Source organism: Aethina tumida, chromosome 4 (assembly GCF_024364675.1).
Source record: "Aethina tumida isolate Nest 87 chromosome 4, icAetTumi1.1, whole genome shotgun sequence".
In the NCBI taxonomy this organism is placed as follows: domain Eukaryota; kingdom Metazoa; phylum Arthropoda; class Insecta; order Coleoptera; family Nitidulidae; genus Aethina; species Aethina tumida.
The window spans coordinates 2,365,140-2,386,675 of record NC_065438.1 but is presented as its reverse complement, the minus strand read 5'-3'; the positions used below and the strand labels follow the sequence as shown (position 1 = coordinate 2,386,675).

At 39.8% G+C, this 21,536-nt stretch overlaps 3 protein-coding genes across 4 annotated transcripts; 2 read left to right on the top strand and 1 right to left on the bottom strand.

Annotated features, from left to right (window-relative positions):
- The first annotated feature begins 374 nt into the window (after positions 1-374).
- LOC109598330 (cryptochrome-1) lies at positions 375-4,402 on the top strand. Its single transcript, XM_020014216.2, has 8 exons — positions 375-642; positions 1,317-1,625; positions 2,092-2,363; positions 2,417-2,979; positions 3,054-3,194; positions 3,251-3,402; positions 3,461-3,731; positions 3,782-4,402. The coding sequence occupies exons 2-8, from the start codon at positions 1,396-1,398 to the stop codon at positions 3,863-3,865; spliced, it is 1,713 nt and encodes a 570-aa protein (XP_019869775.2). The 5' UTR covers positions 375-642; positions 1,317-1,395; the 3' UTR covers positions 3,866-4,402.
- On the bottom strand, positions 4,398-8,457 carry LOC109598364 (PR domain zinc finger protein 15). The gene is made up of 9 exons (XM_020014257.2): positions 8,320-8,457; positions 7,972-8,270; positions 6,757-7,071; positions 6,558-6,705; positions 6,323-6,501; positions 5,842-6,270; positions 5,301-5,789; positions 4,614-5,250; positions 4,398-4,554 (listed from the first exon to the last, which is right to left on the bottom strand). Exons 2-9 carry the CDS (start codon positions 8,104-8,106, stop codon positions 4,463-4,465), a joined length of 2,424 nt encoding a protein of 807 aa, XP_019869816.2. The 5' UTR covers positions 8,107-8,270; positions 8,320-8,457; the 3' UTR covers positions 4,398-4,462.
- On the top strand, positions 8,260-21,258 carry LOC109598363 (probable ubiquitin carboxyl-terminal hydrolase FAF-X). 2 transcript variants are annotated; one of them, XM_049966773.1, is made up of 24 exons: positions 8,260-8,579; positions 8,803-8,893; positions 8,956-9,663; positions 10,360-10,683; positions 10,745-11,101; positions 11,656-11,937; positions 11,993-12,174; positions 12,918-13,240; positions 13,298-13,568; positions 13,806-14,124; positions 14,178-14,534; positions 14,587-14,940; positions 14,994-15,629; positions 15,687-16,035; positions 16,097-16,522; positions 16,577-16,831; positions 16,886-17,212; positions 17,269-17,550; positions 17,672-17,734; positions 17,797-18,076; positions 18,203-18,832; positions 18,958-19,312; positions 19,364-19,633; positions 19,705-21,258. In XM_049966773.1, exons 2-24 carry the CDS (start codon positions 8,840-8,842, stop codon positions 19,825-19,827), a joined length of 7,527 nt encoding a protein of 2,508 aa, XP_049822730.1. In that variant the 5' UTR covers positions 8,260-8,579; positions 8,803-8,839; the 3' UTR covers positions 19,828-21,258. The 2 variants fall into 2 exon arrangements, with proteins under 2 accessions (XP_049822730.1, XP_019869814.2); XM_020014255.2 differs by having other exon boundaries at positions 17,794-18,076.
- Positions 21,259-21,536: the final 278 nt, after the last annotated feature.

Sequence of the window (21,536 nt, the reverse complement as noted above, 5' to 3'; positions counted from 1 at the left end):
TATTTCAATTGAAATGAGACTTTTCAAATGAAATAAATAATGAAATCTTGAAATTTAAGGCATTAGCTTTTTAAGCTTGCCACTTCCACCAAAAATCACCACCTACAACAAGTAAGTCGAGTACTTTTGGGGCAGACAAAATATGTAAGCCAACATGTGAATCCCCCTCCAAGCCAGGCTGACATTTCAACTTCCGCACCCGATACACCGGCCATCCTAGACCTCAATGGGCAAATGCCAACGCCTCCGTGTCGAATGTCATTATGCAAACGTTGCATACCCAACGGGCGCAAATCCTTTCGCACACGCCGTGGAAAATCCTAGATCACACACCGAATGCAACGTGACTTCCCCGTCACGTGACGTGCGAAACCAATAGGGGCTCGACTGCGGGTCGGATCACGTTGCTCCTGCCGTGGCAGATACACACCATTCAGGTCGACCGTTTTCCCCAATGGGTGCGCGCTTTTTCAGGAACAGAAGTTGTGGCTGAATTTTCCAGAAAAGTGTCCGGTTTTCGGGGGTTAACTCTGTTAATAATACCCCAAGTCTTACCGCAAGTGGATCTCCTTGTTCGTGTGGACTTTCTATAACAGATTTGTGACCTTAGTTTAGTTATTAGATTAATATATTGATTCTCAGGTAAATATTTATTAGATTTTTATATTATACTGACTCATTAAATTTATTTTTTTTTTATTACAATTAATTATAACATCATAATTAATTAAAATATCATTTATATAAAACCTAATTACTTAATTGAATATTATTATTATTAACATAAACTATATGTGATTACAGTTTTCATTTAAGTTAAATTTATAAATCGATACAAATTTTATTGTTAAAACAGAATGGAAAGTTTATGAACCAACTGCGCATACGCAAGTTTGAAGTTCAAAGTTGCACTAGCACAAAGACCTTTTTAATTTGCTTTTTATTTTGTTTAACCAGTGAAACTTGTCTTTTTTATTAATATACCTCCGGAAATAATGAAAAAAGTCGAGGCTTAATGAACTTAGAATCAATATTATTATTATTTTGTACAAGTTTAAACTTCCTTAAACATGATTATACTCCATGTTAGAGATAATTTAGTTTGAAACTCAAAACCAACAATTTAATCTTGACGGTTCAACATGATGTTCATTAAAACAACGTCTTAGTTAATGTAGTCAATCTTTTTATCAGGATTAACCAAATTATTCAACGACATAGTTAATAATCTACATGTGGTACCATCAATTGATGTATGAAGCTTGTCAACAGAAAAATTTAACAATTTAAGACATCCAAATAAAATTTCGTTCCAGATCAATCGCCGCCAATAAAGCACACAAATTAACATCGAAGATGGGTGATGAAGACGGCGGTGGTACTCATTGTGGGTAGATGAGCGGGGCGGGTGGTTGCAGGAGCGGCGGAGGTACGGCGGCCCCCAAGGGAGGCGGTCTGCATCGCCAGCAGGACAAGCACATGGTGCACTGGTTCCGCAAGGGTCTCAGACTGCACGACAACCCTTCGTTGAGGGAGGGTTTGAGGGGTGCGAAGACATTTAGGTGCGTGTTCGTGCTCGATCCTTGGTTCGCCGGCTCCTCGAATGTCGGTATTAACAAGTGGAGGTAAACACTCTTCTTTCAGTATTTTTACTCCTTATTTTTATTCCCATTTTTAAATAAATTAAATGTACTTACTACACCCATTTATAATTATCAATTATAATTAACACTTAACATATGTTAAGTGTTAATTATTCTCCGGCTGTTACAACATAATAGTCTACAAAAGGTTACGCCGATAACTTGATATTTTTCTAATTCTAGAGTCTGAAACAATTACTTAAACTAGTTACGTAACGTTCCCCAGTGATTAACACCTTGTTCTATTTCTGCTGAATGCCTAGGTAATTGTAAAAAACCTGTTTTGCAATCAATAAGTGTATTATATAATATAATCTTGTATTTAATGAATTATAAATATGTAAATCGCTGAAATTCCTTTAGAAAACTAGGAATATTCATTATCCATGATATAATACTTGTACTACGCACGTAAACAAAACAATGTGCATGATATCTTTATTTCCAGGTTCCTTCTCCAATGTCTGGAAGATTTAGATAGAAGCCTTCGTAAGTTAAACTCCCGTTTATTTGTCATAAGAGGACAACCAGCAGACGCCTTACCAAAACTGTTTAAAGAATGGGGTACCACAGCCCTCACTTTCGAGGAAGATCCAGAACCGTTTGGCCGGGTTCGAGATCATAACATCACCACCCTGTGCCAAGAATTGGGCATCAGTGTGGTACAGAAGGTGTCCCACACTTTGTACCACTTACAACATATAATCGACAAAAATAACGGTAACAAACCTATATCTAAAGTCAGCTGTTTAGTCAATGGTAAGAATTTTCAGGAAAGGCTCCGTTAACCTACCACCAGTTCCTCGCTGTGATAGCGTGCATGAAGGCCCCACCCAAGCCGGAATTGCCCGTCACCGCCAACTCCCTGAACGGCGCCCACACCCCCCTGTCCGAAGACCACGACGAAAAGTACGGCGTGCCCACGCTGGAGGAGCTGGGCTTCGACACCGAGGGCCTGAACCCCCCGGTCTGGCAGGGCGGCGAGAGCGAGGCCCTGGCCAGGCTGGAGCGTCATTTGGAGCGGAAGGCGTGGGTGGCGTCGTTCGGCCGGCCCAAAATGACGCCGCAATCGTTGTTGCCCTCACAGACCGGGCTGTCGCCTTACCTAAGATTCGGTTGCCTTTCCACAAGACTGTTTTACTACCAACTGACTGATCTCTATAAGAAAATTAAGAAAGCGTTCCCGCCGTTGTCGTTGCACGGCCAGCTGCTGTGGAGGGAGTTCTTCTACTGTGCCGCCACCAAGAATCCCAATTTTGATAAGATGCTGGGCAACCCGATCTGCGTCCAGATACCGTGGGACAAGAACGCGGAAGCTCTGGCAAAATGGGCCAACGTAAGTTAACCAGAAACGATTCATAAGATATATTCCGAAATTAAAACACATATTCTTTTTATTCATATATACAGGGACAGACTGGTTTTCCGTGGATAGACGCAATTATGGCCCAGCTGCGACAAGAAGGATGGATCCACCACTTAGCCAGGCACGCAGTGGCCTGCTTCTTGACCAGAGGTGATTTGTGGCTCTCGTGGGAGGAAGGCATGAAGGTAATTCCACCCATTAGCTCCACATAAAGATGAATATTACATTGCAGTACTTGTAGGTCTTTGAAGAACTACTTTTGGACGCCGACTGGTCCGTTAACGCTGGCATGTGGATGTGGCTCAGCTGCAGCAGCTTTTTTCAGCAGTTTTTCCACTGTTATTGCCCCATTAAGTTTGGGAGGAAGGCTGATCCAAACGGTGATTACATCAGGTAACACTTACCTTGTACTTTAAGTACCAAAAACATATAATTAATCTAATTATTTTAGGAAATATTTGCCGGTGTTGAAGAACATGCCAATTCAGTACATTCATGAGCCTTGGACGGCTCCTGAAAACGTTCAGAGAGCAGCCAAATGCATTATTGGTAAAGACTATCCCTTGCCCATGGTCAATCACGCCTCAGCTAGCAGGATAAACATACAAAGAATGAAGCAGGTCTATCAACAGCTGGCCAACTATCGCACTTTAGAGAACGTTAATTGCACAAGTCAAGAATCGTTCAAAGATGGCTACCAACATCAACCACCAATGGCAACTGTAAGTATAATTTTGAAAGACTTAATTATTCTGATGATGATTATACACAGGCTTTCCAACAATTTGAGTTTTTGGATCCGTATTTGCATGCTACCCCAGACGATAATTTCGATGATGAATTTCATATGTCTTGATGTTTATTTTTGGCTCATGTCAGTGTTCTTTTATAACTAATTCATGTTTTCCGCCATGCTTACCTAAGGAAATGATCATGGAAAAAGAAGAGAAGATTATTGAGAATGTGGAATAGATAATACGTCACAAAAAATGATATAAGTTAATTTATCCAAAATATTTATATGTCTTTCATTTCTTTACAAGGGGGTTAAAGAATTCAACGTCGAACGATCTCATAAATAAAATAATTCCATTTTATTTCCCACTTAGTTTTCATAAAATATGTTCTAGGAATTTTTTTAAAATAATATGCTGATCTCTTTGCACTTTGTTAGACGTTGAAACCCTTTTAGACCCACCTTGATTCATTCGTGTATCAAATTTATTTTACTTATATTTTAATGATTTTTAAATGGTGGTAGTGAATATTATGTGTAATAATAATCTATTACTTAAAATCAACATGTACTGTAGCCAAAGTTTATTTATGTGCAAATTGTGATTTATATAGGCTTTAGAAATTGATGTATTTGGAAATAAAACAATAAATAATATTTAAAAATAGTTTTATTTATAAAAATAAAATGCATTTAATCTGACTAGGTCCATCAAACTTATAGTTTTTCGCCTAAAATGTAATAAACAACGTTTTCATCATCATCCTGTGGTTCAACGATTGTACCATCTAAAATTAAGGTGCTGTTGCCTGAAACCACAAGAAATAGTTGTATAATACATTAATATAAACAGCAGGAACTGTGTTACCTAATTTAAGAAGTTCATCGCTTCCAGACAAGTCTGGCATGGACAAACAGACTTCCTTCCTCTGGTTCTCTTTAAGCACGGTTTCTTCCATTGGAATATTGAGCAAATTGTTAACCATCCCTTCCTGGCTTTCATTCAAGAAGTCCATATTTTCGGTCGTACGCTTAAGCATGTCCTCAAACTCCATGTTGATGTTGTTCTCTATGTTGCCTTCCAAGCTCACGTCCGTGGTGAAATTCATATTATCTATGGTTTCTTTCAGGTCCAAGACTTTCAAATCCGTATCAGTTTGCACGTCTGGCTTCGCTTTCTTCCTAGTTAGACGTTTGGGACGTAGGTTCAAATACATGTAGTAATTCTCTTGGTCGGAATGCTTGCGTCTGATGTGACGGTTTAGGGAGCTCTTTAACTTCATTTTTATGTTACATAGAGGACACTCATAGATGTAATCTAAGGTGGTGGTTAGCTCCTTTAACTTATTGTGCTTCTCTTCACAATGTTTAGACAGCAAGGACTTTTGTTTGAAGGTGGCGTTGCATTCGTCACAACCGAATCTGGCTACTTTGTGTACCCGTGTTTGATGACAATATAATAGAGTTTTAGTCTTGAATTTCTTGTCGCACATGTCGCAAACAAACTGAAACTGAAGTTAGTAATGGTGTTAACAAATCACATGTACTAGTTTACCTCCAACACCCCCGTGTGTAACCTCATGTGGTTCTTCAAAATGTCTTTCCTCCAAAACATTTTATCGCACGTCTCACACTTGAACTCCGGATCACCGTGCGTCTTCATGTGAACGTTGAACGACCTCAGCATGGTGAAGGTTTTAGTGCACACCTCGCAAATATACGAAACTGTGGGCTCCGACTTTTTGAGCACTTTCAGGTGACGCCTGATGTGATCCCTTAATGACTTTTCATTGTAAAACACCTTCGTACATTTGGAACAAGGGAATTTTTGCTTAATTCCGTCGTTTTTGCAAACGTGCGACTTTAGGTCGGCTTTTGAAGGAAATATGATCGAACAGTTTTGGCACGAGATTTTCGAATGTACGTAAGCTAAGTGTCTGTTAAGGTATTTCTTTTGAATGAAGATTTTTTTACAAATGGGACAGGAAAACTTGTAAACACCAAGACAAGGGTGAGCATCTAAGTTCTCTTGTCGGCAGAATATCTGGAACAGTACTGTGATTTCTAAGTGATAAATAAAAATATATTTATCTTACTTTTTTGCAAGTATGGCAAAAGAAGGTGCCTGTGTGCTGCACCATGTGTTTAATCAGATTGGATAACTTGGTGAACACCTTAAGGCAAATATCACATACTATGTCCTCAACAGAATCTTTAAGTTCAAAATTAAAATGGTCTAATTCTTTAACATTTTCGTTTAACAAATTATCCATATTAAAGTTCTCATTGTCCAAAAGAATGTTACTTTCAATGTAATTCAACTCCAGGGAGTTCAAGTCAGTTTGCTGTAGGGTCAAATTGGAATTATCTAAACTATCACCTAAAATATCATTAAGAAGTGGCCCCCCAACTGATATGTCCTTATTTATGGGATTAATTTTAGTTATTGTCAAGTTTGGTTCTTTACTGGAAGGATTTTGAACCAATTGGGAGGAATGTACTATTTTTAAATGCTTCTTTAATTTCTAAAAACATTAAGTTATAACTTCTTGTATAGTGTATAATTAGAATACTTACACCTAGAGATCCAAAAGAGGATTTACAAATTTCACACTCTTTCTTTAATTTCATTTTATAGTGCACCAACAAATGTTTGGCAAACTCTGTAATGTTGGTTTCTAATTTACCACAGAATTTGCAAGTCCATGTATCTCTCTCCATATTTTTTTGTTGGGATTTAACCAGCAAATTTATATCTGAATTAATAAAAATTATTATAATACATTAAACAACAATTAAATACTAATCATACCAACATCATTGTTATTTTCATTAATAGGCAACTCTGGTTTTAATAAAGTGTTGTTCATTTTTTGGGCATAAAATGGTGCATACCAAACTTTTAAGCATTCCCCAGGTTTAATTTCTTTAGTAGTACCATAATAAATATCAGAATTATCCTAAATAAATACATCAATAGAAATTATTATAGATAATATCAGTACACTTACTTGATAACAAATAAGGTTCTGCTCATCCAACGCACTGGCCGGACTTACAAAATACAACCAGCTACATTCAAATTCTTCGCTGGTGTCCAAATAATACTCAGATAATTCTTCTTCATCTTGCATAAATACTTTAAGTGGAAACCGAATGTTCGGCTTCAGATTAACTATATACTTGGCTTGGAAGGGGCCAAATTGGGTACCCTGTGGTATGACTTCTTTCGTATAGACATCGAAGGAGTCGTCTACGAGGGCCCGCACGTCTAGGAAATCGGGAAGGCTTAGTCTTGCTTTGGACGGAATTGTTTTGTCAGGAATCTGTGGATGAGTGTGTAAAGTTAAGTCAAAGGGAAAAGGTATATTCAAATTAATTAATATTCTAATTCTAATTATATTATTTTAGCGGCAATAATAATTCATCATTTCGTTCCTGATTTTATATTTTAAGAAAGTCACTGTAAAGTCCAAACATTAAAACTGAAATATCCCGAAAACGGCTGTGACAATCAACATTAATCAAGAGTACATTTTTTCTTCTAAATTCAGCGAATAGTATGAAAAGCTTAATAGTTTTAAAAAATATTCAATGGCATAGAAAATATGGCGAAAAAAAGAGGGGAACCCCTCAGAAACTACATTACTATATTATTATGGAAAAAGTCTAGTATATTGAATTATAATTATGGTTTTTAGGATAATACAAACCAGATTTAAGCATTATTGGACCACAGGTAACGGAAATATTAGGGAAAAAATATTTTGAAATTTAAATTTGAGGGAGCTGTATTTTCTTTAACTTTAGAAAAAAAATTATTTAGATTTTCTTCTTTATTGAACGTCTTTTACCTGCCCTCATATTTTGGCCACCACAGACACAAACATAATATTTTCAATTACTTTTTATTTAGAAAAAAAGTTGGTATAACATCATTGTGAATATATTTACGAGACAAGCTGTATAAACAAATGTTTTCCTAATTATAATATACAGTATTAAACAACTGTATCATCATATAAATAATAACTAGTTAATAAATTATTATACATAATAAAATTAATAAAGTTTATTGGTATTATAAAATTGTATTTGTCTAAGTTAATATTCCACAATTCAATATTATTTTACAATTCTGTAAACTAATTTACAATGTTACATTGCTAGCCTTTTATTACTTTTGTAGTTAAATTCAAATGAAATCAAAAATAAAATATACTCACATGAGAATTTATTTTGACCAATGAACAATCCATGGTGACGTGATTTTCACCACAGATCCCGCATTCGTTGTTGGCCTCGACATTCTTATTGTTTATTAATAAATAGGGTTCAATTGTGCAAATTATTGGTTCCATATTATTGTTATTAATTTTATTATTTACATTTAAGGTTATGTCGAACGTAACACCAGTTTGGCCAATGTTCGCGAAACTGAATTAATCGGAAAGACCCTGCGCGATCCTATTAGATATTTTGTTGCGCCGCAGTTGGCAACAGTACTTGCAAAATCACGACGTGCCTGCAAAAAATAGTTCAGTACGTCAACAATCAGTTAATTCCATTATTACAATTTGTTAATATATTGTATTTGAAGTAGCATCAAGTGAAAAATACTTTAGTGAATTATCGATTTCGTATAATATATTTTTAGATTAGTTTTAATCCTTAATTTTGGGCGCCATTTTGTATATGCCGGTGGATTTTTCGTAGAGTTGTCAAAAATTAAGTGTTATAAATAATTTTCTTTCTGTGTCAAGTTTTTTGGATTGTTTTTTAAGCTACATTGTTAAGCAGTATTAAGTGATCACGGGATCACGTTTTACATAAGGTAGGAGTCATTGTTTTTTTGTGATAGATGTAAATTATTAGTTTGTCATTACTGTCACTCCCATTTATTTTTCTCTTCAAACTTGTCAATTGTCAAATTAAGGAGCCGATTCAATTTAAATCCTGGGAAAATATACTTGAATCTTGATCTAGGAGTTGCTCTAACCATGTCACCATATGACCAGTTTGTCCTAAAGAGATTGACTTGATGTTGTCATTTTCAGTTTTTTCCAACAATGATGATCTTTTAAATCGAAAAATATGACTATTGCAACTAGAGGACAAGGAATTACAGAAGACAACCTTGATTCACAGGTAATGCTCCCCTGCCACAATCAATAATCAAACCTAATCAACTCTGAATTGCAATGCCCCAGGCTCAATCAGCAGGGCCATCCCAACAGTCCAATGAAGAAACACAACAGGATAATGCTGAACCACAATTCCCATGTGATAAATTAGCTGCTTTGGATGAAAAGATATCTAATTTAAGATGGGTAGTTCCTGTTTTACCAGAACAGGAGCTGGAATGCTTACTGAAGGTATCGGTTGAACTGGCCAGAAGGAATTTAGACACCAGATCCGAGGCGTGTCAGAGGTTCTTCCGCGAGGGCCTCACAATATCGTTCACGAAAATATTAACAGACGAGGCCGTGTCAAGTTGGAAGGGCAACATACATTCGTGCATCAATCAAAACTGTCTAAAACTGATCGAGTTATGTGTGGCCAAGCTGCCGCACGACTGGTTCCCCCTATTGGATCTACTCGCCATGGTCTTGAATCCCAACAACAAGTTTCACACGTTCAACTCGTCGAGGCCGAGCGAGACGGCCGGGCCGAATCAAAATTTAACTGAGGAGGAACTGTTTGCCAGGCCATCGAGTGATCCGAGGAACCCAAGGGGATGGCTGGTTGACTTGATCAACAAGTTTGGGGAGCTGGGTGGATTCCAAATACTGTTGGACAGATTTCAAAGTGGCAAGAATCTCAGTGTGTCAGTGGTATTCGCATTGCTACGACCATTTGGCCTCTGTTATGAATTTCTAACGCCACACACCATCAACAAATACATCCTTCCAGTGTTGGTAAGTTGAAATAACATTACATTTTAAGTAATAAAATTAATTCTTATAAGAAATTGAAATGATCTTGTGTGTAACATTTTTTATTGAGGAAAACAATACAATATGTAAGAGTGAGTTATTTTGAATTGTGTTTATTTTCATGATTCAGCAACTGAATAAATACACAACTAGGAAAAGTAAAATTCAATTACTCGAATAGAAACTACAAACTATCAGTTTTAGTAATTATCAGGATTAAATACTTGGTAAATAAAACTCGTCATTCCAATAATATTTTTAAAAACACACAACTTCTATTTACTTGCAGATTTGTGGGAGTTTAATTATCTTATAATTTCCATATTTAATTAGTGATAAACTAATATCTTTTATAAAAATCTTTAATAAAAACTACGATGCATTTTACAACTGATTATTGTATTGTTTATTAATGACAAATCAATTTTGACTTGCTAAATATATTTATGCCATCTGTTATGTCTGTGTATGTTCTGGATTAATGTGTTAATGATCTAGATGAACTAAATAATGCCACTAAATGATAGTGAAACTACTTAGACCCAATTAGTAACATAAACCCAATATTTTCTTTGACCTGGAGTATTTAGAACAGAATACACAAAATAAGAAGCTAGTTGTTGATAGATTAAAGACTTTCACTGGACACATTGATTTATGTGATGTGTACCCATCCAGGAAATGATACCCGGCATCCTGGACAAGCTGACCGACGACGAGCTGAAGCGCGAGGCGAAGAACGAACAAAAAAGCGACATAGTATCGGCAATAATAAAGGCGTCGAAAAATCTGGCCTCGCGCGTCCCCAACCAGGAGGAGCTGATACGCACCCTGGAGGGTTTCCGCCTAACGATGATCCTGCGCCAGCTCCAAATATCCAGCTTCAACGGCAAAATGAACGCCCTCAACGAAATCAACAAGGTGATCTCCAGCGTCACCTACTACCCGAACCGGCATCACGGCATCGAAGAAGAGGAGTACCTGACTCCCGAGAGGATGGCGGTGAGAATTACACTCGATAAATTCCTTCCAAAACGGTGTATATTAATTTATTAATTTACAGAAATGGATAAACGAGAACAAGGTGCTGGAAATTGTGCTACGTGACTCGCTGCACCAGCCCCAGTACGTGGAGAAGCTGGAGAAGATCCTGCGTTTCGTTATCAAGGAGAAGGCGCTCAGTCTGAGCGACTTGGACGCAGTGTGGGCCGCACAGGCCGGCAAACACGAGGCCATCGTTAAGAACGTGCACGATCTGCTGGCGAAGCTCGCCTGGGACTTCAGTGCGGAGCAACTGGACCATCTGTTCGAGTGTTTCCAAGCCAGCTGGACCTCCGCCATCAAGAGGCAGAGGGAACGGTTGCTGGAGCTAATCAGGCGACTGGCGGAGGACGACAAGGACGGTGTTATGGCTCACAAGGTATTTTTGTTTGTTGTTTGGATCAAACACGGCAAACAATTGTTGCAAGTTCAATAAATTAAATGTTTACTAAAGCCAAGGTTTAATGGGATTACATAACATATAATTATCAAGTACATGGAAAGTTACAAAATTGACAAGATTAATTCAAAAAACACTCAAGTTTATAAAAGAGTAATGCAAATTAATTATTCAATTGATTAATAATTAAAAAATACAAGGCGTGACGAAAAACTCTGTTTTGATTTCATACTCGTTTTGATATTTTTTTATATTTATGAGAAAATCTGCGTCACTTGTCAGTGATTTATAAATGTTCTCCACACTCATATTTATACTCTTCATACACTTTATACTCATACATGCCTTTCTTCATTCTATTCATGCTCATTTTTATAATTTATATTTTATGTTATTCTCTACAAAACAAGATTTATCAGTGATACAACCATCCTAAAACAAACAATGACTAAAAAAATCCATGCACATAGTATAGCAATTAAAACTATTACGATTGCCTCATAATGTGGCCTTGAACGACAATTACTTCCCAGGTTTTGATGTTGTTCTGGAACTTGGCGCACGCCGAGGACGTGACGACTGAAATAATGGACCAGGCGCTGACCGCCCACGTTAAAATCCTGGACTACAGCTGTTCGCAGGAACGCGACGCCCAGAAGACGGTGTGGCTGGACAAGTGCGTGGACGAGCTGAAGAACGGCGAGATGTGGGTGTTGCCCGCCCTAAAACAGATACGCGAGATCTGCGTGCTGTACGAACAGAACACGAACGGCTCGCACGGACAGAGGACGCATCACATCTATTACAGACAAGAGGTGGGCACCGAAAACCTTTGGAGGGTACCGATTCTTAACCATTTTTGGGTTTCAGGTCATTGAACGGCTTCAGAATCAACATTCTCTCGTTATTTTGGTAACGAACAGTCTGACGGGATACATGGAACATTTGAGGGCGGTCTACAAAGAAAATCCAGAACTGACCAGTGAGACTTACGTGCCGGATGGGCGGTACTGCCATGCACTTCAGGTGCAGGAAAGACTGAATTTTCTAAGGTGACTATTGCACTTTTTATTTTTATAAATATTTTTTTACATTTACATTTACGAAACAAATTAAATAATATAAAATATGTTGCAGAGCTTTTCCTAATACAATTAACCAATCATAAAATGTCTAGTTGTTAATCAACATCATACTAAAATTAAAAAAATATATTTTTAGGGCTGTTGTTTATAAGTTTTATTGTATTATGGCATAATTTTATATTTAACCACTTTTAAGATGTAAGTAGGACTTAACTGTTTCTCTTACAATTTAACAATAAAACTTACTTGTATTATTAATATTAATGAGCTTGTATTTATAGTATTTTAATTATTTTCTAGATATATAAAATATCAATATTTATTTTAACTAATCATAAAAATGTCCAATGTATTAGAATTAATAATTTATTTATTAAGACTATTGTTACAGGAAAAACTTTGTTGCATTATGTTTAAACATTATTTCAGACATTAGTAGGGCATGACTTTTTAACACTATCAGTTTTCCCTTTTAAAAATATAATGGGTAATGTAGAATATTGTTGTAGAACAGTTTCTTCACCAACAACAATAAATAATAATTAAAATTCATTATTTTAAGGGTATGTTGTAGGTGGGTAATATTTTGTTTTCTTATTTATGGGTTTACTTTATTTTCAACGACAACTTAATAGATACTAGTAGGTCATGTTTTTTTTATTTGAGAATTCCATTTATTAAAAATCTTTCAGTGATTTATTCTCTTCCAGATTTTTGCTAAAAGACGGTCAATTATGGTTATGCGCTGAACAAGCAAAGCAAATCTGGCAATGTCTGGCGGAGAACGCGGTGTTCCAATCGGACCGCGAGGCCTGCTTCAAGTGGTTCTCCAAGCTGATGGGAGAAGAACCGGACCTGGATCCGGGCATAAACAAGGACTTCTTCGAGAACAACATACTACAACTGGATCCAATCCTGTTGACAGAGAGCGGCATTAAATGTTTTGAACGGTTCTTCAAAGCAGTCAACACTAAAGAGGGCAAGTTGCAGATCAAAAGGCGGTCTCTATTGACAGAGGATCCAGACCTAATAGGTAAGTTCACTTAAAATCCTCACTATATACTCAGTACTTCAATTTGAATTTGAACAGGTTTGGACTATCTGTGGAAAGTGGTCACCCTTTGCTCTGACGACATTGCGGTCCGTGCTATCGATCTGATGCGCGAGGTCAGCACCAACTTGGGCCCCAGATTACTCCAATCACAACTTGAATTTCACGAGAACTACATTACGGAGTGCTACGACAGGCTACGGGCCCACTACGACACACTCACCGTGCTGCAGAAGTCGGAGAATGACAAAGAGTTTGATCGCGTACAGATCCTGAACAGGATTAAAGCGGAGGCTGTGAAAATGTGCAGGTAAATCCATTTCCAATTGGACTCCACTACGAGTAAACTGAAATGTCATAAATAATCATTCTTTTTCAAAAAATCTCATAGTTTTAATTCTATTATAATTAATATTATATTATAATAAGTATTTTCTCCAATATGTTTCACCTAATATAAAAAAAAACTATTAAATATATGTTTAAATTGAAGATTTTCACAATTTCTTCATACGTTTTTGTACGCGACACTTGTAATCTCTTTTAGGGTGATGAGAGTCCTGCATGAATACATTAGCGAATGTGATAATTCATTTGTCGCCGAAAGGAAGATTTTACCACTACACAGAGCCTGCCACGGCAAACACATGTCATTAATCGTCAGATTCTCGAGTCCTAACCGACAAGTGGAGGACATGGAGTTCTTCACCCATTCCAACGACACTTTGATGTCGCTTAGAAAAAACATCCTGCGCCGGATTAAACCGGGTGTGCACTGCAAATTGGAGCTTTACATAAACGGCGAGCCTCTGGACCCGGCGGACGACAGGAAGCTTCTGGCCCAGATCCCCATCAGGGATAAAACCGTAAGTAACACCACCTAATCAAGTCTCAAGGTATAAAATAGTATTTCCGTCAGATAATATCCGCCAAAGTGATTCAAATCAACTCGAACATGGCCTCGTCTCAAGACAGCAGCTCGGACAGCTCCACCTCGTCGCCCCAGCACCCGTACGACGGCCCCAATTTGGAGGCTGAGAATTTGTTGCCCGGCGTGCTTATGTCCATGCAGCACACGTACGCCGAATTTTTTTGTCAGCTGAGTGCTCTAGGCAGCGCCCTCGAGTTCCCTATGTTGAGGGACGGTGGTCATCTTCTCTTGCAGCTGATGCCCTGCGACTCCGTCACCGTGGAGAAGCTGCGCACGCTGTTCATGTCCTCGACTGAACAGAACATCACCATGGACTCGATGTTTTTCAATGCCACTCCTGCTGAGGTACTATTTTTACTATAACTTGAGTATGTTTATTAAATGATTTTTGGATTAGGTGCTGTACAACTTGGAGGTGCTATACGTGATGCTAATGCCGGCCGTCGACTCACTTTCGGACAAGGCGTACGAGTTTCAGTACGCCTTCATGACGTCGGGTGAGGCGCACGTTTTCCTCGAGATGCTCACCAAAAACAACTTCATGTCGAGTGCGGACAACGTGACGCGTCGGAGCGCCTATCTTGTAGTGCTGAAGATCTGCAAGCTAATCCTGACCTCGATCGCCCACGTCTTAGTGAGGCTAAGCGAGGATCACACCCCTCCCGAGAACGAGCCTCTCAGCGAACACACCACCACCCCCGGTGCTTACTTAAGACAGGCTCTGCGTTCAGTTCCCAGTCACACCGATCACGTAAGTTACTGTGACGTTTTATGGTGATAAAAATTAAATAATATTTTGTTTAGTTGTTAAGACAGGTTTCTGTGAAACTGTCGCTGGCTTTGGCCCAACTGATGGTGTCAGAAACCGGAGGCAGCAGCGGTCAGGCACAGGCCCTATTTTCTCAAGCGTTAAATTGGGAATTACCCGACCTGGCCACCACGCTGGCCCTTGTAAGGCTCGTGTGGGCCGCCAGTAGCGATAATCTCAACGCCCTGAACGCCTCCCCCGAGGTACTGCACTCATTGTCGGACCCAACTAAGCACAACGGTCCCGTCGAGTTGCACAACGACGACATCCTACTATGTAAGGAGGCACTGGAACTGCTCAGCACAGCCGTTATTCTCAATGCCAGCAGTTTGGAGCACTTGTACCAAGACAATTGGTGGCCCTACTTCATCACCGACTTGGTCCTGTTGAACCCGAGCCAAGCCATCCGTGTCTCTGCAGCTGAACAGTTCATTATTATTTGTACATTTGGAGCATCTAGTCGACTGGCGTTGCAACGTGTGACGCCACTCCTATTCTCGTTGACGGACACGCTTGTACTGGAGAACGCCAACACATCCCACGAGTTCTTTCAACTGCTCTGCAGGCTGGTTAACGTTGCTTACATCACTGGGTGTCCCATATCTTCGGCCGAAACACTATTGACAAACGAGGTACACACTTCCTCACTTACATCAGTATATTATATACAGAAATTTATTTAATTACAGGTCGCCTGGCTGAGGAAGGCACGTGACAAGAATGAGGTGTTAATAGAAGGTCACCTCAGCCTAGCTAAGGAGTTGCTGAGCTTCATGACACCAGAGAAGAAATGCGAATTGGGCTCAGCCGAATCGGGCAGCCTTATAAGGGAGTTGCTGGAGGATTTCCTTTTCCCCGCCAGCAAGCTAATGTTGCACTTGAATAAAACTGGACAACTGGCCGAGGATCCCGCCATTCCCATCTGTGACACACCCCAAACCCAAGCTGCAGCATTTGACTTGCTCATCTCGCTTTGTTTGAACTGTGTCCAGAATTACAAGCAGCTAGTGGCCATGCTCACTGAGATGTTCTACAACGGTAATTGTAGCTGTAAATTGTCATTGTGTGACTTGTATAAACTGTTTTTATTGATTCACAGATCAGAACACGGCGATAATAGAGTGGGACTATTTGCCGGCGGTCGGGCCCCGTCCCTTTCAGGGATTCGTGGGTCTGAAGAACGCCGGCGCCACCTGTTACATGAACTCGGTACTTCAGCAACTTTACATGGTGGAAAGTATTCGCGAGGGTGTTCTGGCGGCCGAAGGGGCCGCCACCGACCCCCACGAAGACTTCACAGGTGAAGAACGCAGCGACACGGACGGCGAATGTGGCGGCCATCACACCGGTCCGCATCACCAGCACGACGAGCGGTGCGGCATGAGCGACGGTGGTGGCAACGACGGGCGGAAGGACTATCACGTCGGCATACTTAAACAAGTCCAAGCAATATTTGGTCACTTGGCTTGCTCGCGCCTTCAATATTATGTGCCTAGAGGACTTTGGAGACATTTTAAGCTTCAAGGTAACAAGTACGTGGTCTTGGCTAAGCTGTTGACTAATCTGATCTGTTACTTAGGTGAGCCTGTTAACTTAAGGGAACAACAAGACGCTGTCGAGTTTTTTATGTCGTTGGTCGAGAGTCTTGATGAAGCTTTAAAATCGCTAGGACACGAACAAATAATGTCCAAAATATTGGGCGGTTCTTTTTCGGATCAGAAGATCTGCAAGGGCTGTCCGCACCGTTATTCCAAAGAAGAACCATTTAGTGTTATTAGTGTAGATATTAGGAATCACAGTAGTCTGCCCGAATCTATGGAGCAATATGTTAAAGGTAACTGAATTAAATACAGGGCGAATATTTTTAAACCCAACATGTAAATTTCAGGTGAATTATTAGAAGGTGCTGACGCATATCACTGCGAGAAATGCGCAAAAAAAGTGGTAACAGTTAAACGGCTGTGCGTGAAGAAACTGCCGCCAATCCTGGGCATCCAACTGAAACGATTCGAGTACGATTTCGAGCGCGTGTGCGCCATCAAGTTCAACGACTACTTCGAGTTCCCGCGCGAACTCGACATGGAACCGTACACCGTATCCGGACTGGCCAAAATCGAGGGAGAGATGATAGACTGCGACCTGGATCCGAGTGCGAGCGAGACCTGCACGAAGTACCGACTCAGCGGCATCGTGGTTCACTCCGGTCAAGCTTCCGGTATGTAATCACCACAACTATTTACTTCAATAATTAATCCGTGAATCTGGTTTTAGGTGGGCACTATTACTCTTACATTAGGCACAGGGAGCCCTCTGGCGAGGTCAGGTGGTATAAATTCGACGACGGCGACGTTTCAGAGTGCCGGATGGGCGAGGACGAGGAAATGAAGGTGCAATGTTTTGGCGGGGATTACATGGGCGAGGTGTTCGATCCGATGCTCAAGCGGCCAACTTACAGGCGACAGAAACGTTGGTGGAACGCCTACATGCTGTTCTACACACGTCACGACGTCGAAGTCGAAGCCCTAACCAACGCTTTGAAGCAAATGGCACTCGGTAAGTGGTTTACAGGACGAATACATCAATGTAAATATACTTTAACTCAGTTAAATCATGTGTAAGAGTATAAAGGACCAGTTTCTGTGAAATTTGTTAAATATGTTGATTTGTTTCGTAGCTGGCAGAAAGGACCCATTATTACGAGGCGTCGTTGATGAGTCGCTCAGTAACTTTTCCCTGTGTAAGTATTTTTTTGATGGATTCTTGAATACCTACTACAAGGTTGTGATAATTGTTCAGCAGGTAGAAGGGAACCCAGCTTGAAGATGCCCGTGGCGATAGAAAACAGCATTCGGAAGCAGAACATTAAATTCTTGCACCACCGCAGCCAGTTCTCGATTGAATACTTCAACTTCATCAAGAAGCTGACCGGCTGTTCGCAGGTGAATACACGTCATAGTCAGATTCCGTCACCAGACGTCATCGAACAACAAAACCTACTCAGTGTTCAACTAGTCAGTAATTTTCTATTCCACACCGGGTGGCACACGAAAAAGAATCTCCGTGGACCCGCCATTGATTGGTAAGAATACCGGGTGTCTTCGGTACAAAATTATATTATTTATTAACATTTATGACATTTTAGAAATATATACCGGTAAAATATTGACTTGTACGTGTAAATTGATAATAAACTGGACAATTTTAGGTGTGACATCTTGTGCGTTCACCTGCGCACGTCGGCGGCGATCCGCGCCTGGTTCGCCCATCACGCTCTCTTCAATCACCCGCGCCGCTTCTGCGAGTACCTTCTGGCCTGTCCCAGCAACGAGGTGCGTACCGCTTTCATGAAGATCGTCGTGCTGCTGGCCCACTTCAGCATCAACGACCCGCCGGCACCTTGTCCCGCCGTCCTCGGCAACGCGGCCGACACCAGCTCCAATCTGAGTGACCACATACTGTGGGCATTGCTGGCCCTCCTGCAGAAGGAGGTCAGCGACCACGGGCGCCACCTACCCCACTACTGCCAGGTGTTCCACATGTACGCCAATCAAGGTTTGCAAGAGAAGGCCCAACTGTTGAAGATGAACGTGCACGCCACGTTCATGTCCGTGGCGTTGGACGAAGGTCCCGGGCCCGCCATCAAGTACCAGTACACGGAGTTGGGTAAACTTAATCTGCTTGTGTCGTGCCTGGTGAGATGCTGTGATGTAAGCTCCAAATGCCAGTCGAGCAACGGCAATCCGCCTCTACCTAACCCGTATGCGGATCCCACTTGTCCCGATTATATTATGCCCATTTCGCCACAAGCTGCCGAAATTCTATTCAATAGGACTGGGTGAGTATATTAAAAATAGTCATATTTGGGGCATTGCTCCCCTCTTCTCTTCAAACTAGATTTTATTTAACCTTCTTATGTATAATCTTTACTTTATTAAGTGATGTAATTTTCTGTAAATTTAGGTACGTGAAAAAGGTAATCGAAGACACGAACATGACCGAAGAGGCGATCAAATTAATCCAGTTCTGCTCGTGGGAAAACCCGCACTTCTCACGTACAGTACTCTCCGAATTGCTGTGGCAGATCGCCTTCGCTTACTGCCAAGAACTGCGGCACCACATCGACATCCTGCTGTCGGTGCTGCTCATCGAAGACACATGGCAAACGCATCGCATCCACAACGCCATCAAAGGCGTGCCGGACGAACGGGAGGGCCTGTTGGAGACAATCTCCCGTGCCAAACTCCACTACCAGAAAAGGGCGTACCAGTGTATCAAATGCATGGTGGCGCTGTTCAACAAGTGTCGCGTTGCACAGGTAATAAGGTCACTGAGTTGTCCTAGGAAAAGATACTTATTGTGTTTTTAGTTGATGTTGATGAGCCACGCAGACTTGAGGCGTTCCTGGACGGCGGCAGTGAACTGGCTGCAAGACGAATTGGAGCGCAAGTACCCGGCCAATCCGCAGTACGGCGGCTACAACAGCACCTGGTCACCGCCAGCCCAGAGCAACGAGAACTCCAACGGCTACTATTTGGAGAAGTCGAACAGTGCCCGTAAGACGCTCGAGCGTGCCCTGGAGCTGATGCCGGAAACGGAACGCGAAGAAGACGAGGCCAGTGAAGAGCAGGAGTCGCAAGTACGTGCGAAATACCCACCAAAATAGGCAACACAATTCAAAATATTTTAATAACAACTTTGTTTTTATAGGAAGACACATCCACGGAGACAACGCCTCCGGTTACGGCCGCGCCCGCCGCCCAAACTCAGGCGGACGAAAACAATAAGGGCGAATTGCCGGACGTAACGCAGAGCTGCGAACCCAACACCTAGGGTACCACTCTGCACGTCCCGTCGTCCACCTCGCACGACCCAACTTTCAATATTGATTCCTCGGCCGCATCTTCTGTGAATATTATATATATATTTGTATATGATCATGCATTGCCTTTAGAAAAAAAATAACAAAAAAAAAAACGAACGTACTCGACACACATAGAATGGGGAAGTCGCCAAGCTGTGCGTCCCCCTGAGTTACGGCAAACTGTGGGTTCACTGGGCACTTGGATACCACACTGAGTAGAATCAAAAGTAGTGCAGGGTGAGTTTTAGCTATGATTTGTGTGGGTGGTTCAACTCTTTAACCATTCAGTAAAACATGTTGATCCGTGTGATATTTCGTATGTAGTTTGTTGCCATAACCAGGGGGTAACTAACATAGTAGATTGTCTGCTGGCGTTTGTCACACATTAATAAACAAGTAAAGAGAATCTGGAAATTTGTGAACTGAACTTTGTACCATGCTGCTTTGGAAACCCACTTTGTATATTTATCTATTTATTTAAGAGGGACATGTGATATGTATGTATATAAACATAAACTGACGCATTTTCTGAATTTTTATATTGACCGGAATGCATTTGTGCTAACGTTCCTGATTTCTTTCGTAAACAGTCCCCTTTCTTTACTATTACTTAGAATATAAAAAATTGAATCGCTCGAAAAATGTGAATGTTATTACTGACTGTAAAAAAATTGTTTTGTTAAGTAATTACATGCTACAATCACATGTTCAACAGTGCTAAGCATCGAGTCAGCACAGTAATTTCATTAATATATTTCGAGGGTTTTACTAGATAGATGAACAGTTTGTCTTAACATAAATTTCAATGTAAATATCTAGCAAAATGATCTTTATGCTATTAATTATTAATGTTTACTTTTGTGATAATTTTGTAATATAATTCCTCTTTGCAACCAAGTCATAACGAAATTTAACTCGTTTTAGTTGTATTATTATAATCGTTAGAAATTTTTAATTCCTTTGTATATACTACTAGTGGTTCATTCACACATAATTTTAATTACACAATAAAACTGTGTTATATTTATATTATAAAAAAATTAATGTATATAATTTTATTTTTAATCAATATTGTTGTTATAAAAATCTGTTAAATTTTGTTATGACTTTCACCGAATCAAATGACGACAACAGCTGTGTTTCATAAAAAGGGCACATTTATTTATTTAATTAATCATGTGGCGTTAATGTTCACTCAAATGAAAATTCCCTCACTATTTATGTTGTGTATTTTGTAGGTTTAGCTATTGAGGGAATTTATATACTTATACTGAATGAAAGTGTCTTTTTCTTTTAAATGTGTCTCATTTAACATATTGCTTAAACATAAGCTTATACAATTGTTTGTATTATAATTTATGATAATTATAATAAAAAAATAAACTCTTTTAAATTTTGAATTACTGTTTTTATTTTTAATCCACTTCAGTATTCATTAATTCCCTTCTTTGCTCTGCTGTTCTTGACTTTTATCCTTTAATTTTCTAGTTTTCGTCAGGCTTCTTATTATATAATAGTTTTAAAAAATAGTTAATTTTGAAGAACACAGCTCGAGTAAAAGAGGGGTTCCCCCGGAATCATTATGGGAGAAGTTTATTGGATTGAATTAAATATTTTAAGATGATACACACCAAATTTAAATACCATTAAATATGATATTTAACGTTTTAAATATTAA

Bases quoted from the DNA above. Each gene is read 5' to 3' on its own strand.
- LOC109598330 (XM_020014216.2), top strand. From the start codon at position 1,396: ATGAGCGGGGCGGGTGGTTGCAGGAGCGGCGGAGGTACGGCGGCCCCC. The intron at 2,980-3,053 runs GTAAGTTAACCA...TCATATATACAG, and splicing joins CTCTGGCAAAATGGGCCAAC to GGACAGACTGGTTTTCCGTG. The intron at 3,195-3,250 runs GTAATTCCACCC...CAGTACTTGTAG, and splicing joins CGTGGGAGGAAGGCATGAAG to GTCTTTGAAGAACTACTTTT.
- LOC109598364 (XM_020014257.2), bottom strand. From the start codon at position 8,106: ATGGAACCAATAATTTGCACAATTGAACCCTATTTATTAATAAACAAT. The intron at 6,706-6,756 runs GTAAGTGTACTG...GTATTTATTTAG, and splicing joins AGAACCTTATTTGTTATCAA to GATAATTCTGATATTTATTA. The intron at 4,555-4,613 runs GTAACACAGTTC...TTGTGGTTTCAG, and splicing joins CGATGAACTTCTTAAATTAG to GCAACAGCACCTTAATTTTA.
- LOC109598363 (XM_020014255.2), top strand. From the start codon at position 8,840: ATGACTATTGCAACTAGAGGACAAGGAATTACAGAAGACAACCTTGAT. The intron at 10,684-10,744 runs GTGAGAATTACA...ATTAATTTACAG, and splicing joins TGACTCCCGAGAGGATGGCG to AAATGGATAAACGAGAACAA. The intron at 12,175-12,917 runs GTGACTATTGCA...ATTCTCTTCCAG, and splicing joins GAAAGACTGAATTTTCTAAG to ATTTTTGCTAAAAGACGGTC.